Source organism: Candidozyma auris, chromosome 3 (genome assembly GCF_003013715.1).
Source record: "Candidozyma auris chromosome 3, complete sequence".
Taxonomy (NCBI): Eukaryota; Fungi; Ascomycota; class Pichiomycetes; order Serinales; family Metschnikowiaceae; genus Candidozyma; species Candidozyma auris.
Genome location: NC_072814.1, coordinates 1,180,194 through 1,203,758, shown reverse-complemented (window position 1 = coordinate 1,203,758; position 23,565 = coordinate 1,180,194). Strand labels below are relative to the sequence as shown.

Sequence of the window (23,565 nt, the reverse complement as noted above, 5' to 3'; positions counted from 1 at the left end):
CATAATTTACAGGGAATACAGCTAGCTGCATTCAATCATTGAAGTCGTTGTTGACTTTTGATAAGCTCGATCTCTGCTTCCAACTTATCTTTACCCTTCTTCACTTCTAGCAAAGCCACACAGGCCTTGATGAGTTCATCATATTTTGCCATTGTTCTGCGAGTTGGCATGACCGGTTTCCATGACGTGCCTCCCACAGTTGGGATGTCAAGCTCTTGGAGCAAAAGATTGATGGATTTAAACACCGATTGTCTTTGCTGTAACCCAGGTAGCCTGTGACTTGAACGAAGCATTACACCGGGGGTAAGACGCTCATTCGCATGGTAATGTAATCCGTATGCTTCTTCCTCTTTTGCTGTGAGCTTCTTTGCTAGAAGTTGCTGGATTGCATTGGCTTCACCCTTGACATGTTGCCCGCTTGTTTGTTGTTGCTTGAGCACGCCCGTCAAATACTGCTGTAGGTGAGTCTGGAAACTCTTATCTTTTTTGAAGGAAGATGAAGCAGCCATAGGGATTGCAGGAGGAACAGGATCGGTTGACGTATTCGAACGCTGTTGCAACTGCTTCTTCTTTTGATGCTTGTCCATAATCATCAAGTTGTTGTACAAATTAGTGAGGCCCTGAGAGGACTGGTATTGCTGTACCAGCTGGGAAGACTGAGGCAGATCAAGCAAAGTGAGCAAGTTGGAACGCTCCATGAGCATTTTCTTTGCAGCTAGCTCAAATCTGCGTGCTTCAATTACCAAGGACTCCTCCTCCGCAATCTCAGCAGGTGTCCTCTTGAGAAGGTTCTCGAGGTACCGCTTTCTATCGAGTTCAGCAGGCTTTGAGAATGCATCCAAGGACTCCAAGAGATGAGGATTACCGGTTCCATTGTCTTTGAGGGTTAGTGAGCATATGCGATAAAACTGTTCCTTCAAGTCCTCCAACCTTCGATCCTTCAAAGGGAAACGGTCGTATATGATGGGCCATTTGAGCTCAAACGTTTTACAAAGCTCAAATAAAAGTTGTGTCTCCTCGTAGGTCCATTCAGGTTCTTTTTCGTCCTCCTCATTCTGCACTGGGGTATCTTTTGATGATTCTGCCTGCAGCAGCTTTGAGACTTTGCTTTCATTATTCTGGCCATTAGACTCTGGTGTAGCTTTCAGGTCGGCTCCATCTTCTTTCTTCACATTAATAGAGTCTTGAGCAGCCTTCCCTATTGCTTTTTTCTCTTCCTCCGCCTTCTTTTTGTCCTCTAAATGCCTAGCTTCTCTTTCTTCCTTATCCTTCTTCTTCTGCTCTTTCTTCGCATATATCTCCTCCATGAACTTATTGTACTTTCCCTCATCCACAAGCTCAGGAATGTCTATACTCACAATGAATTTATCAAAGAAATACGGCTTTTCATCGCGCCCCTGTTCAAGTAGCTCTTTAGATCCTTTCTCCCAGTGATATAAAGTTGGGGCATTCTTTGATTCATGTCTATTTGGCACTATGGGCATTTTCGTCCAAGGCGAGACTTTGGTAAGTTTTCTATCTTTGATTTTGGAACCTGGACCCACGGCCATGTTAACAGGTGGTGTGTTTGGACCCAAGAGGTTATAAAGCTCTCTGGCCATTCCACCTTTTTGGAGCTGGGGCTGGGACTCGGATTTTTGTTTCTTTTTTGCAGGCTGGCTCGACTCATCCCTTTGGATGTTGAGGACATCTAGAATGTCGTTAGCAGACATGGTTTCACAGAAAAGGAGACGGGGGTATTCTCGTCTTTGAAAAGTACCATCAATGTTTCCATACGTCTATGTGACTATGTGCAGGCGTCAACAACTGCCTACTCGACTTCTTACTATAAGCACAGCATTTAAGCATCGTATAATAAATATATTTTCTAGACATCACCAAGGCTAGTTTCTATCCAGTCTGTTGTTCCCATTTGCGTTAGCCTACTGAGTGCACGTGCAAATGCAAACTTCTCCTCGTCATTGACGAACATGGATGCCTTCTTGGCTATCAGCTTGTCGAAACCATGCTTCACCACCAACTCGTCATCTTCGAATGTTTCTTCGCTCCCTTTCTTTTTCTGTCTTTGATATAGTTCGTAGTTGTCCTTCTGTAAATCCTCGGGCTCAACAAACAAATCCTTGAAAGGTGCAGCTGAGGTGGTCGCTAGGCAACCGTGTGCGTCGTAAACGGCATCAAGGAACGTGATGAATCTCCTGACTTCGTTACGCGCTTCTATACTCAAGTATGGAATGTCTGTGACAATGAAAGCCTTGTATGTGTTTGCCAACGTCAAGTAGTCGCCAGCACTGAGATTGTGGCCACAAAGCTCCTGAAATGTAAACTGTGCCACATATGGGTGAGAACCCAAGGGCACAACAAGTTTTCTGCCCCACACTGTGAGCTCTTCATTAACTTTTGGCTCGTCCATTTGGTCGTCTCTGTTGAAGTAGTCATACCATTGCTTGACGTGCTTCTTGCATGCCGCCTGGTTTACTTTGCTGTGGTACTTCACTCCGGGCTTTGGATAATGATACACCGAGGAAACAGGTCTAGGTACTTTTCTATAATCTGTGGGAGAGTTCAAGTATATCACACGAGTCTGCTTCTTTATAAGTTGAATGCAAGGAATGAATGACACTCTCTGTATACCGTTCATGTATAAATCATCGGGAGCTCTATTAGATGTTGCAAACAAAATAACGCCATACTCTGGGCTCAAGAGCAAAGTCATGAGTCTTCGTAGCAACATTGCATCCGCAACATCAGTGACTTGGAACTCATCAAAACATAGCACCGTAGATGTCTGTGCTATTTCACTGGCCAACAACGGAATCACGTCAAGATCCATATGTTTGTGTTCAATCTTAAGCTGATGTGAACGCTTGTGTAAGTTTTGCATGAACTGATGAAAGTGCAATCTCTTTTTAGCTAAATGTCGAGGCACGGACAGGTAGAACAAGTCCATGAGCATGGTTTTCCCACACCCAACGTCACCCCACAAGTAAATGCCCTTTATTTCATTCTCTGGAATATCTATGGTATTTGGTTCCTTCTTCCCTGAGCCCAAAAACGAATCAAAGAACTTCGCTATGCCAATCTTCGGTTTGAGGCTCTCCACATCAGGATTCTCGACTTTTGGAGGCTCGTATGTTTCTAGTTTCCCATGCAACACTGATAAGCTCAGAATAATTTTCCTCTGGTACGGATCGTCTCTGAGCCTATTTTCTTTTACTCGTAGATTATATAAGTCAATGGGCAGGCCCTGTGGTTGTTCAAACGAGCCGGTGCGCTCAGTAGTAAACCATCGAGAAGCTCGGACTAGTCTGAAAGCATTTGTAAGAAGCTGGCGCTGCTGATGTCCAGCGATGAGAAGCATATGGCGAAATAGAGCTGTTAATGGTTTTCGCTTGTCTGGCTATATCAAGCGAGCCCCAGGAAATACCAGGTTGCGTGCAGTACCCAGACCCAAATCGCATGAGGAAGTGTGGCAGAAGATGGTTGGTGAGAAAAAAGAAGGGCCCAATCGAGTGACGCAAAAACAAAATGCTGTGTCCTCGCGAGAAACGACGTCATATGCAAGGAAAACGCGCATCAAAAGAGCACTTTCTATGGGCATTTGCAACCATTCATTCCACCTACACACATATGAGGAAACAAACGGTAAATTTGACGGACACCTGCTACTTTGTATCGGTCATTTCAAAGAGCAAATCGTCGTTGTCGAAACCAGGTTCGTCGTGCGTGCGGGATCCGGTCGGATCAGACTCAACTCTTCTCATGAAGTAGTCACTAGCCTCTTCTTCGTCATCGTCAAACACATCCTCGTACTTGATGGGACGCTTGACCCGATCGTAGGCAGATGGTGTCGTGGCCATTCCAGTGACCTCTTCGCCAGCGGACCTGTGCACTGCATGGGCTAAAGTGCTTGACATCGTAGGCGAGGAAGCCAATCTTGACGTTCTGGTGTAGGTATTGATCTGCAGAGGCCTTCTAGACCTACTGTGGTTGGTCATGCTATGCTCCAGATGGTTCAGCTCAAGCTTTGATGAGATAGATGGTAAGTGGTTGTCATAGGAGCCAGGAGAAATTGATGGTGACGGAGATTGCCTAGAATGTGACGACTTGCGGCTGCTGGGACGACTAGTGCCTCGTGAATTGCCACTATGGATAGAGCTTCCTTGGTTGTAGTGAAATATCACACTGGCGTTTACAGAGTCACTCAACTGTTGATGCTGACCTTTCAACAGTTGGAACTTACTTAAAGCGTCAATCAGTGAGTTGCTATCAGTTTGCCTAGAGTTGATCTTTGACGCCTGCGTGCTGCTAAGTCTGAGGTCAGACTTACAGTCAATCATCCGGACAAATGTACTGATGTCGTCGTCCAAGTAGAGACCGCTAAGGGGTGCACCTGAGGAGGTGGTCAGCTCGACACTCGCTCCGTACAATGACGCACCAGCCTCGTTGGCGAGTGAGCTTCGAGCACTGGTATTGCTGAACCGTCTGCTTTGCCTGGAGCCAAACGATGATGAAAACCTAGGGGTGCTGGAGTATGTTTCATTGAGATCATCATGCAAGTGTGAGCCATGGGATGACGAGATGGACCTAGGAAAAGCGCCGCCCTGAGTATTTCCATGAGATCCGGATATTGCTACCGTGGGAGTGTTTGAGGATGATGTAGACCCGCGAGGATTTCTTAATAACGCTGCAAGCGAAGCATTGGATCCAGACTTGTTGCTTGTGATCGAGATTCTTCTCTCCATTGAAGAAGCCACAGCGCTTCCAGCAGCACCAGAAGCAAATGACATATTCCCACTGGGAGGCGAGTTGCTGATGGAGCCAACCTTGAAAGGCTGGATGCTAGGTCTCTGGACGTTAGCAGCCGGCAGGGCGTATGAGACCAGCTTGAGACGGCCTGCCAGGGTTTTGGACGTAGGAGATGTTTCCTCGTGCTGCTCAGAAGGGTGGTCTGATGTGCAAGGCAGCACGGACCGCTTTGTAGCGGGTTGTAATGCAAAGTTGGTGGGCTCTTTTGACGCGGATGGCTTATGGGGATCGTCCTGAGACGCCGAAGCCGAGCGGGAGTCCAATGCAGAGTTCAGGGTAGAGTCCGAGATGCGAGACCGCTCAAGCAGCGCTGCCAACTTCTCCTGGTCGGTGTTCCAGAAGTGGTTTGAAAGCACCTCCTCGTTATCCTGAACGGTGAAACGGTAGTGGTTGCGGTAAGCTACAGACACTCTGAGGGAGCCAGTGGTGGTCTTCACGGGCTCAAAAGATTTCTGTGTCATGTGTGATTCTGTGAGGAGCATCTGATGGGGGATGATTGACTTGGACAAGCCAATGCGTCCCTTGGAGCTGATGGGCTGTTTACCATCGACGATCTTATTCTTGAGCACCAATCCTTTGCCGGACTGCTGGCAGAGAATCTTTCTGAGTTTATAAGCCGGAAGGAGACGAGCGTACCCGTAAATGACCCTAAGTAACACGATGGCCTGCTTATATATGAGCGGAAGCTCATCTGAAGCAGCATCGGAGCATGCAGAGCGGTCAAACTCAATGAGCCAGCGTTCCACGACAACCTCCTGCTTCTTAAGGCCGCCCTTGGCGACTGTCCACGAGTTGCCCGTGTCATCTTCCAAGGCCACTGTTTCTCTTGGGTCGAGCTGCCGCAAGTCCAAGTAGGTTTCTATGATCATGGGGTGAAGTTGCAGCACGTCGGAAAAAGACTTCCAGAGTTTCATCTCGTCCTTAATCCAATCGTCGCTGGACGATGCTATGTTCAAGTTGAACCACTTGTTGGTCTTCGAGGAGCGGTCACCTTCACCTAAGCAGTCCGCCACACCACTGTAGTTGACCAACGTAGGGTCCGCCACCGATCGCGTCTGCAATATCACCTGGGACGTCTTGGTGAAGAAGTTCTGAATCACCTGGAGGAGTTTCCCGGACTGCTGCTGCTGCTGCTGCTGCTGTTGTTGCTGGGACAGAGTCAACAGCTGCTTCAGTTTCTTATCAGACATGGAAGCTCAGCAACTATATGGAGGGGTCTCGAATACCCAAAATAAATAAATGCGCTTGCTTTACAGCTGGTAGCCCCAATCAACGTGTGGGAGCAGCGTGGTGTGAGTCACTGTTGCCTTGAGTGGCAAAGGAAGCGCCAGTGTCAATACTAGGACGGAGAAAGGAGACAACAGGCAATGCAATCGACACAGGGTAGATAGTACTAAACAGGGATAAGGAGTGGTAGATCTAGATCCCTCAGTCTCAAGAAAATTTAGACCCAAGCTCTGGTGAATCGACTGGCGAATGGGTACAAGCTGTAGGGAGAAACTAAGCAGTAAGATCGAGGTACCCTTAGATAAGTGACGGGTGCGTCTCCTTGTGTAGGGTTGCAGGCAAGCACACAAAGACAAGCTAAACACACAGGCGAGGGATCACCACAGTGGACCCACAAAAAGGGGACGTAGTGAGAATGTTATAATGGAAAGAAAAAAAAAAAAATTAAGGTTGTTCAGAGGGAAGATAATAAAAGCTGACTCTTTTTTTAGAATTCAGCTTATTCGTGTCAAATCGTTGGCTTCTTTGAGTTTGCGATTTGGGCCCCAATTTGCCATTTTCTCGAGCTCGCTTTCGGCAAGCCTGCTTCTATTCCCCCCTCAGGGTCTCTCACTGAGACTGGCGCCGAGTCACATTTCGCAGCCACATCCCCTCAGAGACAAGATCCAAAGAATGTACAACCCAAAGGAGGCAACAGAATGTGCAAACTACGCCGCGTTTAAAACGTAGTATTTTTAAGTTGCACTTTTTCGATAGATTATAGCTAGTTATCAGATCTGGGGGCCTTCTTGAGTCACCGCAGCGAGATTGAGAATGCGGATCTTCGGCAAAACCCGAGACAGACGTTCAAGTCAGAAATGACAAAAGTAAGCTTTTAGGTAATCTTTTAGGTATAATGTAGTCAATGTTATGATGACTTCTATACAAATGCTCTTCTATTATACAATTCTATCTGTGTGGGGATGACTGTGGTAGTGTCTGACCGTGAGGACTGACTCTTCCTTTGGCGGAGGCCACATCGCAAGTTCTAATGGTGCTCGTGTAAGCTACTTTTGTGTCATTTCGCCTTGCTGTCAGAGTCAAACGTACCCATGCTGTGGCGATCGCCTCACTTGCTTGGCTCAGCTATCTCCTGCTGTTTCCTTTTTCTACCAGTTTCGGATAACGTTTAAAAATCTGAATTCATGTCAAACTCTAAACAGCGGGCTCGATTCAACTTAAGCAAGCGCCTCGCGTGCTCGGTCGAGATTGGCGCAGATAAGCAAAGCCCTTTGCACCTCTCTACGACTTCCTCTCTCAACATAGGCATTTGCCAAGTCGTAAGCAGGTCTCTTCGATGTAGGCAATAGCGCAGTGTCTAGCGCCATTTTGCTGTTCAAGTTCTTCCACACATTAAAATCACTAGGGAATAGCATGGCAAACTTCTGCCAAACGCCTCTTTTCTTGGATGCATCCTCGATCTCAGACAAAAGCTGCGGAACCATCCGGAACGAATCAGCAATGAGCTCTTTAAGCGACAAACTCAATAACTCTTCCTTGATGGGCTCATAATAGTCCTCGAGCTTGTCCACCACGGAGATCGCACCCAAAGTGAGCACCACTAGAAGTGACGAGCCATGCTCTTCAATAAATGCAAAAAGCTGATCCAAAGCCGCCTGCTTAGTTTCATTAGTGCCATAAGCATTGAGAACCTGAGCGATCAACGTCACTATTCTCTGCGATCGGCCATGCGTGCTGAGAATGACTTTGAGCTCCTCGATCGCATCGTCAAATTGCTCATTGAAAAAGAAGGATAATCCGATAACAACTCTGGAAGACAACTTGACTTTCTTGATCTCCTCAGTCTCATCTTCCTCAGCCAACACATCTAAAGCGACCTGTGCGTTGTCGATAGCCTCCTCGTAACGAGCCAATCCCAAAAATACTCTTGCCAACTCAGCCTTCGCTTGCGCGTACCCTACAAGTACAGACTCACACTCTGTCTCCTCGTATCTTCTTTCCAAAATCTGGCAGAGTCTTTGACCGGCTTCAATCGCCAATTGATATGTGTGACAACGCTCGCTGAGCAAGATGGCGAGTCTCAAACCTACTTCATCGTTTGGGCTGAATTTGAGGTAAGACTGAATAGCAAAATTAGCGATACTGAATTCCTGAGCAGTCTCCACGTCTCTCGAATCCTTGGCATTTCCGATTCTGCTGTTCACAATGGACGTGGCGTAGCAGAGCTGTGCTAAAGGCAGCCTTCCCATAGAAATGATGTAGGCATGTGTGAATAACTTCGAGGCGGTATTTCTGTCGTCACGGGCATCTGCTGTCAAAGCATTTCCTAACCATGATTGAGCCCGCTCAGGAGCAACTGAAGTGGCCCTGTCGAAAGCTTCTTGAGCGAGATCCGATTCCCCGTAGCGTAAATACAATGCAGCCAAGTTGGTCCACACTTGAGCATCTTTTGTGTCGAGAACAGATGCCTTGATAAAACAGTGCTGTGCAATCTCGGGATTTTTTGAGACGAATCCATTACCCAAGGCAAGCCAGTACTGCGAATTGTTATTCTCAAGCTTGATTGCCTGTTTTAAAGCAGCAATAGCTTCATCTCTGTATTGAAAGTCACGTTCGTTGGAACAGTTAAATGCATATAAGAAAGCTAGACCCAAGTTGTAAAAAGCCACAGATCGCTGAAATCTAATGGCCTTAGCTGGGAGCAATGCCACGGCACTCTTGGCGGCTAGCACATTGAGCATAGCTATTGCCTCAATAAACTTTGAGCTGCTTATGAGAACTTGGGCTTTTTTAACGGATACGAATTCATCATTTGGGAGCCTTGCATGCTCTAATACCTCGACAACTGTATCAAAAGGAAAGCTTTCAACTCCAAGCTGAACAGTTAGTCTTAGCTTGAGACACTGACCAAGGGCCCTCCATAGATTTTGAGACGCCCTCTCCACTTTCACTGCTCTTGCGATTGTGTTGAGTGCAACGTTTATCACCTTCAAGGTTCTACCTGTAAATCCACCAAGTAACAACTGCGCACTATAACCGATAGACTGTTCATAGACGGCATTCAATAAAAACTCCTCATCTGGGCGATCGGTGAGAGCTTCATCGAGAATGGCAAGGCCCTCCTTGTAATCACCAATCTCGCATGTCGCTACACCTAACATGTACTTGAGCGTCCATGAGCTTGGGTCCATCTTGCTGGTACGCTTAAATACCTTTATAGCGGCATCAATTCGTCCGCAATTGTAGTAAGCTTCCCCAAGACCAATCCAGCACTGAACGTCCATAGCTTTCATACGAAGTGCCGTTTGAAACCACTCAATGGCTTTTGCATCGTCTTGTCTGTTGAGCGCAGAGCATCCCAAAGCTCTGTACGGCCAGGATCTATCGGGATCGTCGTTGAGCTGACTAAATAAAATCCGACGACTCTTGTCAGAAGTGACCACCCTTTTACACAATATGTCACTAACCTCCCACTCATTCTTTTCGGTGAGTTCTGTAACAAGATATTTGGCTGCAGTGATTTCACCAACATCAAGTTCAAAAGCCTTGTAGAAACACTTCTGTGCCCTGCGCTTCTCGTTTAAGTGGTCATGATACAACACACCTAACAAGGTAAACGAAGGGGCGTATGTGTTGGAATCCTTCAACGAGCTAATGAGTAGATCATAGGCAGTCTGAACATTCGTTGTGTTGGACTCATCTTCCCAAATATAACTCTTCGCAAGACGCCACTTGATTGCAGCATTCGCTTCTAATGTCTTTAAAGAAGCATCTTTTAATCCCACGAGAGCTTTTTGAAGATGCATTCTTCCCTTTTCATAATCCTTTTGCAAGACAAGACACCAACCGAATTCACTAAGTGCGGTTGTGTCATTTGGGAACTTCTCAATGACTTTTGAGAGAGCCTCTCTAGCATGTTCGAGCTCCATTTTTTCTAGTAAAATAAGCCCCTTGCCGATCATTGCCTGTGTGTTCTCGGGATCACTTTCGAGAATCTTGTTGTAAAGCTCTAAAGCTCTAACAAAATTCTTTGGAGCTTCGTGGTAAGTGTAGATCGTGGCAAGCAGGCACAAAATGTCTCTCTTACAATTGGGGAGATCAAGCCCGTATGACCTCTGTAGTTCAGCAAGATGGCGAATGGCAGCAGTGCATTTGCCAGAGCCAGCCTCATATTCCTGTAGGTTGATGAAGTAACAACATATTATACGATGTGCCATCATGGAATTCGTAGCCCTTGAATACCCCTCAAGCATCATTTCGAGTATCTCGCTCGGAGAAATCACTGGAGAAGGCTCCGGGGTTTCATCCCTTGGTGCCCCATCAATATCTTGATCACCACCATTGGCTTGCAGATCCTTGGAGAGGTCCATGAGTCCCAATTCTTTCTGTACTTTATTTTTATCAAACGGGCCAAGGTCACTCAACAAGAACGCATACATGAACACACCAAGACCTTCATTTCTGAACTCCTTCACAAACTGAAGAACTTCTCTTTCGTCAAGGTCTGCCAAGTTTTTTGGATCTTGAAGATCGAAGTGCAAAGTCCAAGCAAAGAGATCCTTAGTTCCGATAAGAACCATATCGCTGCATAACTGCTTTATTTCATCAATAAGCTGCGTCTTCGACGGAGATAGCTTAAGCATATTGTACTGATACTTGAGAAGGTCTGCCTCGTACGCTCTTCTAAGATCATCATCATCACTTACATCTAGAATCATCTTGTAAAGCGATGCAAGGTCTGAGCCCAGACGGATTTTCCATTCAAGAGCATGGAGTTGTGCTTTATGCTGCGTCGTGAGAGCTCTGGGCATCCGCATTTTCTCCTTTGCTAATAGCGTTCTGCATTGCTCATCTTGCCTATTCTTTACCACGGTGATAAGCCTCTTGATGGTCTCATCCTCCTTGCCAACGGCGTCTCCAAGAAGTTCACGTAAGGGCTCACCTGGAAGTATCGAGCGAAGGAACTTCTCATGCAATTCGGTGTTTTCGTGATATTTATGGGCATGCAAGTAGTTGTAAAGATCCTTCACGGCGTCTCCAGTACCCACGTCTTGATCTACTAACTTTTGCACGTACTTGGTGAAGATATCGAAGAATTGGTCGTAATCATTCTGAGAACGAGCAATTTGGAAGTACCCCTTCCATCCTAGAAGCTGGTCGGGCTCTAAGTCTATAGCTCTTTCGAACGCCTTCTTAGCCTTGTCATACTCGTCTGTTAGCTGGTAAGATTTTCCCTTGAAAATGTATGCAAAGTAATTAGTTTTGTCCTCCTTGAGGGCCTCATTAGCGTAGTAGAGTGCATCTTCTGGATCATTTCTTTCAATGGCAGCTTTCGCCAGCTTAAGCAGCTGCTTGACAGACATGTTAGTTGTTCACAAAAGAAGCTGGAGATCTGAAGAAGGGCAATCCGGTGGTGAAGGTCACGTGAGATTTTTTTTGGTACAATAGTCGACAAACTACAAAAAAAATTTGAATCAGGACATTAACTAGGTAGACAACTTTGAGAAATTATTCATTTTAGGATTTACAGCTTGTGAGGAGGAAGGTGTTGGGATTATCTTGTTTGAGCTACTCACTGTACGCATTTTGCAGCCGTTACAGGATCGACCCGTTGGTAATTGATCAAAATCTTATATGAAGCAATACGAAATAGTAGTGTAAGCGGTACACTTTGCGGTTATAGAAATTTAAAACTCTAACTAGTAAATTTATGTTCCGAAGTCTATGGGTTGAATGGTACTTGATGCACGGATAGGGCACACCGCAATCCCTTAATCATCTATTCAAACATAACTTTCAGAGAAATAGTCTTACTCTTAAATTCTGTTTCTGCCAGATAACACCTCAAGACTACTCTCACTGTCTAATAATGCTTTTCCAGACCACAAATCAAGCCAACATGTAATCAGTCACGTGACCGCCTCATCACTAAACAGAAAGATTTCCAGCCCTAGAGATGTACCTCGAGCGTTCTAAACCTCTGATCCACACAAGCTACATCTCACAATTTAATGGCTCCTGCTTCACTTCTGGAGTCTGCAAAGACGCAATCGCCATCGTCATACCTCTACACGACGTTGGCGTCGTCACATTTGGGAGAGACCTCGGCAATAGTGATCTCATCGTTGATCGCCTTTGGCAGAAGTACCCCAAAGTCCATCTCCCTGAACACGGATCTCTCGTTGAAGCAGGTGAAAACAGCTCTTGTGTCGTTGGTGCAGTTAAAGTGTGTGCTATACTGGAGGGAGGGTAAAGAGGTCTACTACACTTTTGATGAGAGAGGAATGCATAGGCTCTTGTATTCGGGAGACATTGTCATCCACATAAGATCCGTATATGGCAATGACTCTGCACAAATCATTCAAAATGTGCTTGAAAACGGTAGCATCAATGTGAAAGAGTATCTTTCGTCGTTCTCCGAAGATCAAAAGTATGAGACCACCTCTAAGTTGCTCAAGCTATACAATGATGGATGGTTGAGTAGACTTCAGCCTCACGATTATTACCCATTAGAAGATGTATGGGACATGCTCTTTCAGGAGACCTTAAAGAACACCCCAAGGACCGCTACCACAAGTGAAATCAAAAGATTGGCTGAGGCAAAGGCTAGGACTAAGATTAAACTCAACGAGTACCTAGCCAAAGGCACAGACCCAAAAGATGTGTTCCTTGTAGAGGCTGGTATGCAAAAGTTCCACCCTCAGGTAACTGTTAGTTTCAACCTTTCCAGATACGAAAAGCACTTGCGATCGCGAGCGTTGGTCGGTTTGGTAAATTCCAGATTCGGCCTCCTCACAAGCAAAGTGTATGAAGCATGCTGCTCCTTGATTGAGCAGAACTCACCTGACTTGCATTTGCCCCATCTCCAAATTTCAGGGTTGATAAACGATCCCGAAGAAGAAAGATCATACATTAGCAGCATAGAAAACGGTCTCATCGACTCCAAAAGGACCGTATTTAACATCCGTGATATTCCCAGAGCTCTCTCTTCCAACATTGACTTGCGCAACTCAATTTTGACTCAAAACTTCCTCAAACCAGGGAAGAGAGTGAATATCAACGGCACAGTTTCAGTCAGCAAAAAGGTAAAACTTGAGGATGGAACTCCACAGCCTGCTTCTGCAGAAGCAGATGAAGATCTTGACGATGATTCTGACGACTTTGTAACAGATAATGCGGATGCAAAATCCATATCCCTCATCTCTGAACACATCAGACTACTAACGTCGTCGAGTATTCCAATGCTTTCGGAAATCACCCCAGGGTCCTATACCATTCCTTACATGCAATTAAGCAAGCATGTAAAACAGCATAATTTAAACACTTTAGTGAAAACAACACTAGGAGTGAATGCATTGAGGGTTCTTCGATGCATACAGCAGATGAAATTGGTTGACGAAAAGGCTATTCTGAACTCTGTGCTTCTCAAAGAGAAGACTGTCAAAAACGAGCTTTACAAGCTCATCAATATGAATCTTGTAGAGATCCAGGAGGTCCCGAGGTCTGCCGATCGTGCTGCAGTCAAGACCTTCTTCTTGTTTCGGCACAAGCCTATTCTGGCCTACCGTTTCTTGAGCGATGCGTTGATGTACGATATGGCAGAAATTTTGACTAATATAGCTCGGTTTAAGCTGGACAACAAAATCTTGCTAGAAAAGTGTGACAGAGAAGATGTCAAAGGCCATGAAGAAGAACTATTGCTAGAGAGTGAGTTAAAGACTCTTCGCCAGCTTCAGCAACGAGAGTTACTTAACTTGGGTCGCCTTCACCGTGTAATGTGGCTCCAAATAGTATTTGGGGTTCTCTAGGTGTCTAATTCAGGTCATATAGAATAATATTCAATGTTCAGTAAAGTATTTATATTCTCGGGAGTAAAACAGTATATAGATACACTAAAATTGGGGTACCTGACCGAACACTAGAGAAGTGCAAGCTTCTACGAAACTTCAATAAAAACAACAATTATATTATTATGGCGATATTCCCTGAGCCTAGCAGAGAAGAATTTTGACTGTGAACAAAGAGTTCGATTTCGAGTAAATCAAATAACAAAGGGAAAAAAAAAAAAATTAAAGAATAAAACCTGATTAACCTCAGGCATCAGAGTCCTGACCAGGGTTGCACGTCTCGTACTCCAAAATCTTGAAAGTCTTCCAGATACCGAAGGCAATGAAAGATCCCAAAAATGGGCCCACCCAGTAAATCCAGTGGTAGTTAGGGAAGGAGCTGGCAGCAATACAGGGTCCAAAAGAACGGGCAGGGTTGAGACCGGCACCGGTGTAATAAACGGAAATCAAATGGCCCAAAAACAAAGCAACTCCAATGACAAAAGGAGCCATGAAAGTTGCTCTTGCCTTCTCGACAGCCAAAAACAACACCGTCAAGCACAAGAGAGCGGTTGCAAAAGCCTCAATGAAAACACCTCTGGACCTAGAAGCGTCACCACCAAGCGAGTTGGCAAACGCAATTGGGCCCGGAGTCATGGCCGAAGCGGCACCAGCAGCAGCCATACCAGCAATCATCTGGGCCACCATCATCACCACGCCTCTGATTGGAGGCACCGCTTTGGCTAACACCAAAGTCAAAGTTACGGCCGGATTCAAGTTACCACCAGACACTCTGAAAAAGATAAAAACACCAACCATGACACCAAAACCAAAACCGAGGGAAATCATAATCAATTGACCTGGGGAAGAGCCCTGGCCAGCGGGAGGAATGTCAGGAGACTGGTTGGCGATCTGAGCAATGACAAAGGCAGTCCAGAGGAAAATAAAGGTTCCGAAGAACTCTCCCAAGAATGCAATGGCATGGTTAGTGAGAGGCGAGCCTGCTCCTCCAGCAGGCCTTGCCAGGAGAGTTGGGTGTTCAGCGTCGGGAACGTTTCTAGGAGTATTTGATTCAAGATCCACTGCTGTTTCGACCTTGTGGGCCTCGACGTCAGACGAAGTGGACATGGTGATATGAAGAGGAGATAAAAATAAAATAAATAAGTAACAATTGAACCAAAAGCAAGAAAAAAAATTTCAATTTTAAGTGGCAGGCGCTAGAATTTATACCGAAGAAGGATGGATCCAGGGGGCAACGGTGGACAAGCTAATCACCGGTGACAAGGATAAAAACGACCAAAATAGACTGCAAAGCCGGGAGCAGCATTCAACGGCATGCGTCATGCTCCTGCAAAAGAACAAGAAACAGAGAGAAGGGTGAGAGCCAAAACGTGGCGGAAGGGTGAAAAGTGTCTCGTAATGGCTGGTGAGTGAATGGCTGCAAGACAAACGAGGGGACCGACAAATCGGTCAGAAATAGAAAAGACGCCGTGTGCCCAGGCAAGAATGTTAGAAATGGCGAACAAAATTTACAAATTGTTTGGTTTTACTCGTTCCATAAAAAAGATGTCGAAAGCAACGGCATTTGTGGTCCTGTTCTAGAAAGCTGTGAGAGGGCCTAAAGCGGTGCTAGAGTTCAGGGATTTGCCCTGGCTTGCGCCCACGCTGCATCGAACCAAGCACAATCGCCCACGCGAGAGCCGCCTGCAGAGCACTACGAGGAGGCTCCCTAGGGAGGAAATGGGAGGACAAATGAATCAAACACACCACGGCAGAAGTGAAATGTGCGTCGAGCTGCGGGCATCGTGCTGGCATTGTGCTGACGAGTTTTGCTGCTGCTTTTATTCGTTTTCTCTTCCTTTCCTGCGTGGTTTCTTTTCTCTTCTCCTCCTCCAGGTTTCGCAACCACTGGCTCCCACTATTGCCGCTGCTGCCGCTGCTGCCGCTGCTGCTGCCGCTGCTGCCACTGCTGCTGATGATGCCGCAGAGGCTCTCGGGCCCAGCCTTGCGGCCCCAGGGTCCGCTACTTACGAGTTTGCTGGAGCCGTATATTTTTTTCAATTCCAACACACACCCACAGCATCTTGGAAGCAAGATCGCCAACCTCATCTCATCTGTCGCCAGCTGCCGCAGTGTTGATCAGACTTATTTCTTTCCATTGTTGAGGTTGGACTGTGGCATTCGTCCAGATATTGTCTTGTTTGTTAACTCCTGTCCCTGGCCCAGACACTCGTTGTTGAAGTGGCCTTGAAGACTCCCACAGGCTTAAACTATCGAGGCCACTGGGCTTTGGGAGGGCTTACGGACCCTTGCTTAACTCCACATCCGGGCTTGGACAGTTCTGGCCACCGCCCACTTCCACGGCCAGCGGGCAGTCGCAGTGCGAACTTTGCAACCGTACCCGGGGCGCTGTTTCACTCCATTGTGAGGAGGTGGCACCAAAGCGGGCAGCACCGCTGAAACAAGGGTGGGCCAGATGGGGAGGCCACTCGCCAAAAAGCTTAGTCTTGGTTGCTTGGATGATCACGCGTGGGGGATTTGCCCAATAGGCTATACTACTGACTAAAACGTTGACAGGGGAAAACCTTAACTAGCTCATGAACGTTTCTTTACCTTTTTAGGTTACCATTTTGCTTTTTGCTTTTGGTTTTGTGGTTGGATTTTTGCCGCCCGGGTGCGCTTGGCCCAGGAAGTTGCAAAACGCACCGCTCATCCTTTTCAACCTCCCCGATCGCTGCTGCTCACCTGTTGCTGACCGTACAGCTTGATCATGCTGCACCGCCCATTTCAAAGATCCGAGGCTCGCCGAGAAGGAAATAGTGAATATGACTTTTCTGTCTGTTCGATCGCGTTATTTTTATTTTTATTTTTTTTTTTTGTCTTTGTTCCTGTTCCTGTTGGTTGCATCTTTTTGTTCTGTCGGCCCTTTTCTGTTGCCGTGCTCTCGGTCGACAAGGGCGTTGCGCGGCGGTTTGTCTGCTGCGGCGGTGCCCTGTGTGGAAACTCGAAAAGGGCTGTCTTTGGCACATGGCAGAGAAGTTTTTTTTTCGTGCAACCTGTTTTGATTTTTTCCAGACACAATGAATTGATTGGTCAACTTGTTTTAAAAAGCATTGACCATCGACAATCAACAAGAAGGCTTTTCGTGCTCTTTCTGCCAGGACCCTGTTGTTGTCTGCACCAGTCACTCGCTTGCCTTCGGTGCACTATTTACGAACTGTGCACCGACAAAGTTTTTGGACGACGTTGAGCTTAGGTCACATGACATGTCAGGCTATACGCACGTGTGCCGCGTGATTTGGCACGTGACCGAACACCACCTGACCCGGCATGTCTCTTATTGTCATTGCTTCCCATACTATGAACGGTAAACCAACTATGAAGTGGAATTCAAGGCCCCTGAATCGACTGGCCGAAAACTCCTTCCGCCACAAGCATCTGCAATTGGGCCTGACACTGCATCTAGACTCCACTTCCGAATTGCTTCCGGCCAACCAACCTGACCCTGACCTGCTCGTGTCTTGGATAGACAACCTAAAAGACAGAGTTGACGATACGCTAGAACAGCAGCAACATGAGCTCCTGCAGCTACGAATCGCCACAGAGAATGAAGTTCGTAAAGAAGAGTATCGACATAAAGTTTTTCTGGAGCCTTTTGATAAGTTGGGAGAGTTTCTTGCGAGAAGTGAGACTGAAAAGTTAGAGGGAAGAGATGGGCCGCATGCTCAAAGGGAAAAAGAGGAGATAAGTGATGAGGACGAAGCTCTGGAAGCGGTGAATTATGCGGATGAGAAGGAGGACGTTGATGAAGAAGATGATGACGTTGTGGAGATATTATCGTCGGAGCCATCCGGAGATGAAGAATCAGATCAACAAGAGGAAGACGAATATGGCGAAGAAGAGTTAGAAGCTGAGCTAGATCACCAGATTGACGACCAGCTACGGTATATGGACGATGGTGTGGAGGCTGGCTCTGATGAGGACCTAAGACACGAAATGGCCCACTACGCTGAAGCCGCTCGTCAGAATTCAATTCAAGAGGACAGCGAAAAGGAAGATTCCGAGGAAGAAATTGACCAGCCAAAGGAATTCGAGGATCAGTACAACATCGAGCTGTATGCATCTGCTGCTACTACCGCCCTTGCCTCTGGGCTATATAATCAAGGTCACAGTCATACGGCAGCCCCATCGTTTCTGATACGAGATGGTAGACCGAGATTGACAGATTTCCATGTTGCATACCATGATGAGAATGAAATCTCTGAAGATCAAGAAAGCTATGATGAATCTGGGGAGGAACACCAACGGCAATTTGATGATGAGGAGAAACAGGACGAAGAGCAAGAAGAAGAGCAAGAAGAAGAGCACTATGAGGAGGAAGATCATGATGACTACGAAAGTAGGATCCAGCCCGAAGACCTTCAGCATCAGGCTGGGCCTGAGAATGATGAGGACGATGATGCAATTATTGTGCTTTCCAGCGAGGAAGAGGCAGGACAGTCAAATCTTGTTGTGCATCATGAGGAAGAGAGTGAGGAAGACTCTGAAGAGAAGGAGCAATCTGCTAGAGAAACTGCCATGCATCACAAACTGTACCCTTCCAGTCACGTACAAAATATTTCCGAACATTATAGCGAAATGGAAGGCTCAGATGATGCCGAACCGGTGTCTGAGCAAGAGTCTGAAGCAGACGTCTCCTTCGAAAGCGCATCAGCGAAGTCTGCTGATGAAATAAACGCTCTGATTTGTGAACAGGAGAATTCATCCAACGACGCTACTTTTGATGAAGCAAATTTCTTCGCAAGCGCAAATGATTCTCTTGAGCACAACGAGCTTTTTGCGAATATTGCACTGGAAGCGCTTGTTGGACAGCCGCAAGATGTGAGATCTGTCCCAAGGCATCCTGTCGATCGAATGCTTAGTGACTATCTCGCTGACGTTGAGTCTGACGATGGGGCTATTAGATCATTTTCTCAGCCTCAAGCTCATGTCAATGAAGAGACGCCGACTCTAGAGGACAATCAAGTAGAGAAGTCCACGCCCGAGAAGTTCGATCTCGGTGCTCTGTATGCCAGAGATGAAGGAGACGAAGATGCCAGTGAGGGATCACTTGCAGATGCTGACACAGATAGGCTCGAAGAAGTGCAAGAGAGTGATTTACCCGTGCAAATGGGTGCGATTCCCGTTTTCAAAACCGTTACTCCGGAATCTCCTAGAACTGTTCTTGAACAGCTAAGGAGCACGCAAAGACGATTTGGTATTAAGCTTGACTCTGTCAAGGAGCTTGAGGATCAACTTGGATTACCTCACACGGAGTCGTCAACAAGCGAGGATGACGATGATGGAAACCAGATGTTTGTGGATGCTCCTGAATACCCATTTGAATCCATGGACCAAGCCATGGAGGAAAAGAAGGACTTCTCTGTCAAACAGCAGAGCGGTGACTTTGACAAGTCCATCGAAGAGGTGTTATCCAAGATAGACAATGAGGCAGTCGACACTCATTTAGAAGACCACTCCCAGATATCACCGCACGAAACTTTCCAGTCTCCACAAGAGGATGATAGAGTTGAAGGAGATTGCCACAACGATTCGCATGACAATTCTACTCGTCCCAAAGTCTTTGTGCACATTCTGAGCTTTGCTGACAGTGGCTCTGATCAGGTTTCAGGGTCAAACGAGGTGGACCAGTCCGCAACTTATGAAGTTCAGGAAAACCCCGATCTGCATGAGTATACGTCTCAGACTCGTCAAGAAAGTGATACGTCATTTTTTTCTTTCACCGAATCGACACATTCCCTCGATCAAGGATCGAGTACAAGTGTCCATCAAGAAGTCAGGTCGAATCTTCCTTTCGAAGTGATAATGAATGCACAAAAAGATCCTCGACACTCGATCCCAATATCAGTTGATGAGGACGGTCAAGAATTTGAAATGGCGTCATGCCTGGCACCTGGTCAGTATAATGTGTCATTGACGGAAGTGACATCTTTGGAGAATCGTGAGCACTCCACAGCATCTCTGTCAAGCGTCCGAGTCCAGCCTTCTCATGAATCATGTGCCAGTACTGCGATCTCACGGACTTTCAGTGGGGCTGAAGAGGATAGAGGATTCCAAGCAAAGGAAAATATCGCTTCGGATGACGAGAAGATTATCACCAATGCCGATGCGAGCTTCGATTCTGGTGACGGGACTGTTCAAACTACTGTGGAGATGAACTCAGATGGTGAGAAGATGACAGTAGAAACTGTTGCGGCTTCAGGAGATAAATATCAGAAGACGGTCGCTTCTACTGAGTTTCAAACGATGGATGTCGAGGATCATGAAAGTGAAAGCGATTATGAAGATGCTCCTGATGATGAGGTGACGGAGAAGAAATATGACTCGAAAGTTCTCAATAATTTTGCAAACGAAGATAATATCGATGACAAAACTGGCACATCAGAACAATCTGACAATAATCGCCCAGACGATGTGGAGATAGTCGATAAAAGCTTTAAAAGTGAAGTTGATGGACACAACTTTGACCAAGAAGAAAATCCATCAAGTCAATCTGCAGAAGACGTAAAGAGTGAGAAATCAGATGAATTTCAGGAGGCTGAAGAGGACATCAGTCTCCATGATGCCTCTTCAGCTGGTCCTGAAGAGTCTTCTAGTCGAGACAATTCTCTCGCCGAGCTCAAGCTCGGTGGCACCGACAATAAGTTGCTGTCAGCTGACGATGGAGTTGCTTTAGAATCAGATCAACCTGACGAGACCAACTCCGATACGAGTGAAGGAGATGATCAACCTTTGATATTCGAACCCGATGAAGATGAGCCTGGATTCGTCGTCTTTGAGAGCAGCACCGTCATTGAGGGAGTGGAGTCAGTGCCTCCATCGTACGTGGAGGAGCCTGAACTCAAGGAAGTTGTTACTTTGGATAAAGCCTCGACGAGTGAGAGTGCCGAGCAAGCAGCTGAAGATATCATTTCTGAAGTTTTTGCTCAGCTTGACGAAGAAGTGGACAGCCCGTCGGAAGTGATCGAGCCAGATGATGTCGGTGGTGGGATTGTTGAGGTTTACGAGGAGGCTTCGGAAATTTATGAATCTGATATTATCAGACCTACATCAATTCAAGAATTAGAATCCATGAGAAACACCCCTGAGCCCGTCGAGTCCACAGTTCTGGCTGAAGAAGTGAAGAGTGACAGAGGGAAGAAAAGAGGTCTAGCTTTTTCAGTTCTTCCGCCCGCTAAGAAGTTCAAGAGCATTGCGAAAACTTTGAATCCATTTCTGTGGTTGTCCAGAAAACCTTCTCTGTCATCCTTCGCTACGGAGGTTATTCCAATCCCACAGCTCGACGAAGTCAATGACGACGAGGCTGAGGTTGAGAGTGACGCAAGCTCCTCATCCATTGAGCTGAGTGTTAGTCGTCTCGAAATTGGTGATGATGTGGGCAATGAGGAATCCCGCACTTCACTGAACGAAAGCGCGTCGAAGCCTGAGGATTCTGCGGTTGAGGAGATCGAGACTAAAGTAGATACTGAGAGCTTATCTCCAAAGAACGGCCTTGAAACTATAGAGGCTGACAAGGAAATGGGTGCCGAAGATGCTGAGCAAAGAGAGGAAATTGCCACAGAAACCCAAAACGACATCTCGATAAACGGAAGTGATCACGATGGTCAGGAGGGCCCAATACCTATTGTAGGTGATACAGCAGAGATAGAGATCGAACATGAAAGCCCTCTTAAGGAGGCGTCAAACAAGACAGAGATTAATGACAACTACGAAACGATTTCTGAACCCGAAGGCGTGGCTGAGGTGGTCAATCATTTCACTGCAGCCGAGCTGATTGAGTCGCAGAGTACAAAGAACATCGCAGAAGAAGGCGCCCCTGATAAGTCATTGGAAACCGCTGATAAAGAAGACGATGCTCAGCATCGCAATTATGTGGAAGAACGTTTAGAGGATGAAGATAAATTTGACGTCACAGCAGAGGGAAACGAATTGATCCAAGATGATGCTATTCGGCTTCAAGATAGTGTTCCTGCGATCCCTCGATTCAGATTCATTGCACCAACTCTTGAGGATATACTTCAAAAAGACAATGGATCGCGTTCTACGAAAAACGATTCTGAGGATGTGAATTATGTTGATAAAAAGGATCCAGAGGAGGCTCTCGAGACTGAAGATCAGGCGACGAAGATTTTGAAGATTCTTGAGCAAAAGGCTAAAGACAAGATGGAGGAAAAGAAGCAACAAGATCATGGTGCAAAAGAGAAAATGAACTCGACAACTGAGAACGGTTCCCCATCGTCACTTGGTAACAAAAGCGACCACGACAAGACTGAAGCACGTGAGTCAGGAGATAAGAGACGGGTAGCACGTAAAGCCAAAGCAATGACCAAAGGAGAAGAAGAACCGCCATCGCGGTTGACACGGGCGCAACAGCGTAAACTTGAGGCTGAAGCCGAAGCGGGAAAGCTGCCAAAGGCTGTACTAACCGTTGCAGCAGAATATATTCAGAAACCCGAAAACTCGAATGCGAATGCTGAAGTACAAGACAAAATTTATAATGACCCTAAACCAGCATCTAAAGAACAGACTGATGTCTCCGGAAGCGTGATGATGGATCAAAGAGAGCCAGAAAGCTCAGCTAAGCGCACGAGACGAAGGACGGTTCAATCAGAAAAAGAGCTGTCTGGTGGTTTGGAACCGCAAGCGCAAGAAGGAGCAAAATCAGAAAAGAAGAACGTTGATTATTCCCAGACTTCTCAAGTGGTAGCTTCGCAAACACAGGCCGAAGCAATTGACAAAAAACCCAAGCGCAAAAGTAGGGGCAGAAAGAAGAAGGTTCAAGATCATGAAAATCAAGTTCCAGATCTGTCCCTCAAAAGTGAGCAATTGATGTCAGCAGCGGAAGAGGAGAAGAGCATCAGAGAAAGCAAGAGGTCTCCTCTGAATTCACAAAAAGAGCCAGAAATACCTGCAAGTGATCATTTTCCGACACCAGCCAGGCGCTCGACAAGGCTAAGGCGGCAATCTCAAAAAGAACAAGCATCCACTCAGATTGATTTAAAGGAAGACCATGTGGATCAGTTTATTGATGAAAAGGCTGAGTTAGACACCAGAATGAAGCAAGAAGGTGAAGGAGGGCAAAAAGATCAAATCAAAGATCGACCTCCTTCAAGCGCAATACCTTCGCTGCCATCGAGGCGCTCGACGCGGCTTCGTCGCTCTAAGAGACATTTTGATGAAACGGAAGAAAAAGAACAGCAGGCTGTGCGATCTTCTCCCGTCAAAAACGAACCTCAACAGGCGCAACTTGCTCCTGGCTTTGAACCCACACAGCAGTTGTCTCCTAAGAAAAGGCGAGGACGCCAAAAGAAGAACGCTCCAGCTCAGTCGTCGCCGGCTGCTGATTTTAGCCCTCCAATGCCCAAGCTGAGAGTCACTAGTGGTAACAAATGGCAATTGGATCTGCTTGACCACCCTGCTTTGAGAACAAGGTCCAAGTCTCCCATCAAGCGCTCCATCCAAGAGCTTTCGCTGGACATGGAAGAAGAACTCCCAAAAAGAAGAAGACGCAATATCAAGAAAGTGGCAGATGAAATTGATCCAGAAGAAAAGAGACAAGAGGAAGAACACCGTGGAAGAAGGAGACGCAGAGATTAGCTTAAAGTCTCATATTGTACTATAGATCTAATGAGTATTATAGAATAAA

General features: G+C 46.4%; 7 protein-coding genes across 7 annotated transcripts; 2 read left to right on the top strand and 5 right to left on the bottom strand. All coding sequences in view use genetic code 12, as the record gives it.

Annotated features, from left to right (window-relative positions):
• Positions 1-35: 35 nt before the first annotated feature.
• SWC4 (Swc4p) lies at positions 36-1,712 on the bottom strand (the record flags this gene model as incomplete). Its single annotated transcript, XM_029032999.2, has 1 exon — positions 36-1,712. One exon carries the CDS (start codon positions 1,710-1,712, stop codon positions 36-38), a length of 1,677 nt encoding a protein of 558 aa, XP_028893314.2.
• Positions 1,713-1,867: 155 nt separating this feature from the next.
• CJI96_0003175 (uncharacterized protein) lies at positions 1,868-3,358 on the bottom strand (the record flags this gene model as incomplete). The annotated part of the gene is made up of 1 exon (XM_029033000.2): positions 1,868-3,358. One exon carries the CDS (start codon positions 3,356-3,358, stop codon positions 1,868-1,870), a length of 1,491 nt encoding a protein of 496 aa, XP_028893315.2.
• Positions 3,359-3,662: 304 nt separating this feature from the next.
• CJI96_0003174 (serine/threonine protein kinase regulatory subunit ATG13) lies at positions 3,663-5,996 on the bottom strand (the record flags this gene model as incomplete). The annotated part of the gene is made up of 1 exon (XM_029033001.2): positions 3,663-5,996. One exon carries the CDS (start codon positions 5,994-5,996, stop codon positions 3,663-3,665), a length of 2,334 nt encoding a protein of 777 aa, XP_028893316.2.
• A 1,254-nt stretch (positions 5,997-7,250) lies between these two features.
• SKI3 (SKI complex subunit tetratricopeptide repeat protein SKI3) lies at positions 7,251-11,396 on the bottom strand (the record flags this gene model as incomplete). The annotated part of the gene is made up of 1 exon (XM_029033002.2): positions 7,251-11,396. One exon carries the CDS (start codon positions 11,394-11,396, stop codon positions 7,251-7,253), a length of 4,146 nt encoding a protein of 1,381 aa, XP_028893317.2.
• Positions 11,397-12,044: 648 nt separating this feature from the next.
• CJI96_0003172 (DNA-directed RNA polymerase III subunit C82) lies at positions 12,045-13,841 on the top strand (the record flags this gene model as incomplete). Its single annotated transcript, XM_029033003.2, has 1 exon — positions 12,045-13,841. One exon carries the CDS (start codon positions 12,045-12,047, stop codon positions 13,839-13,841), a length of 1,797 nt encoding a protein of 598 aa, XP_028893318.1.
• A 285-nt stretch (positions 13,842-14,126) lies between these two features.
• AQY1 (Aqy1p) lies at positions 14,127-14,987 on the bottom strand (the record flags this gene model as incomplete). Its single annotated transcript, XM_029033004.1, has 1 exon — positions 14,127-14,987. The coding sequence occupies one exon, from the start codon at positions 14,985-14,987 to the stop codon at positions 14,127-14,129; it is 861 nt and encodes a 286-aa protein (XP_028893319.1).
• Positions 14,988-17,219: 2,232 nt separating this feature from the next.
• CJI96_0003170 (uncharacterized protein) lies at positions 17,220-23,516 on the top strand (the record flags this gene model as incomplete). Its single annotated transcript, XM_029033005.2, has 1 exon — positions 17,220-23,516. One exon carries the CDS (start codon positions 17,220-17,222, stop codon positions 23,514-23,516), a length of 6,297 nt encoding a protein of 2,098 aa, XP_028893320.2.
• Between the last annotated feature and the right edge of the window lie 49 nt (positions 23,517-23,565).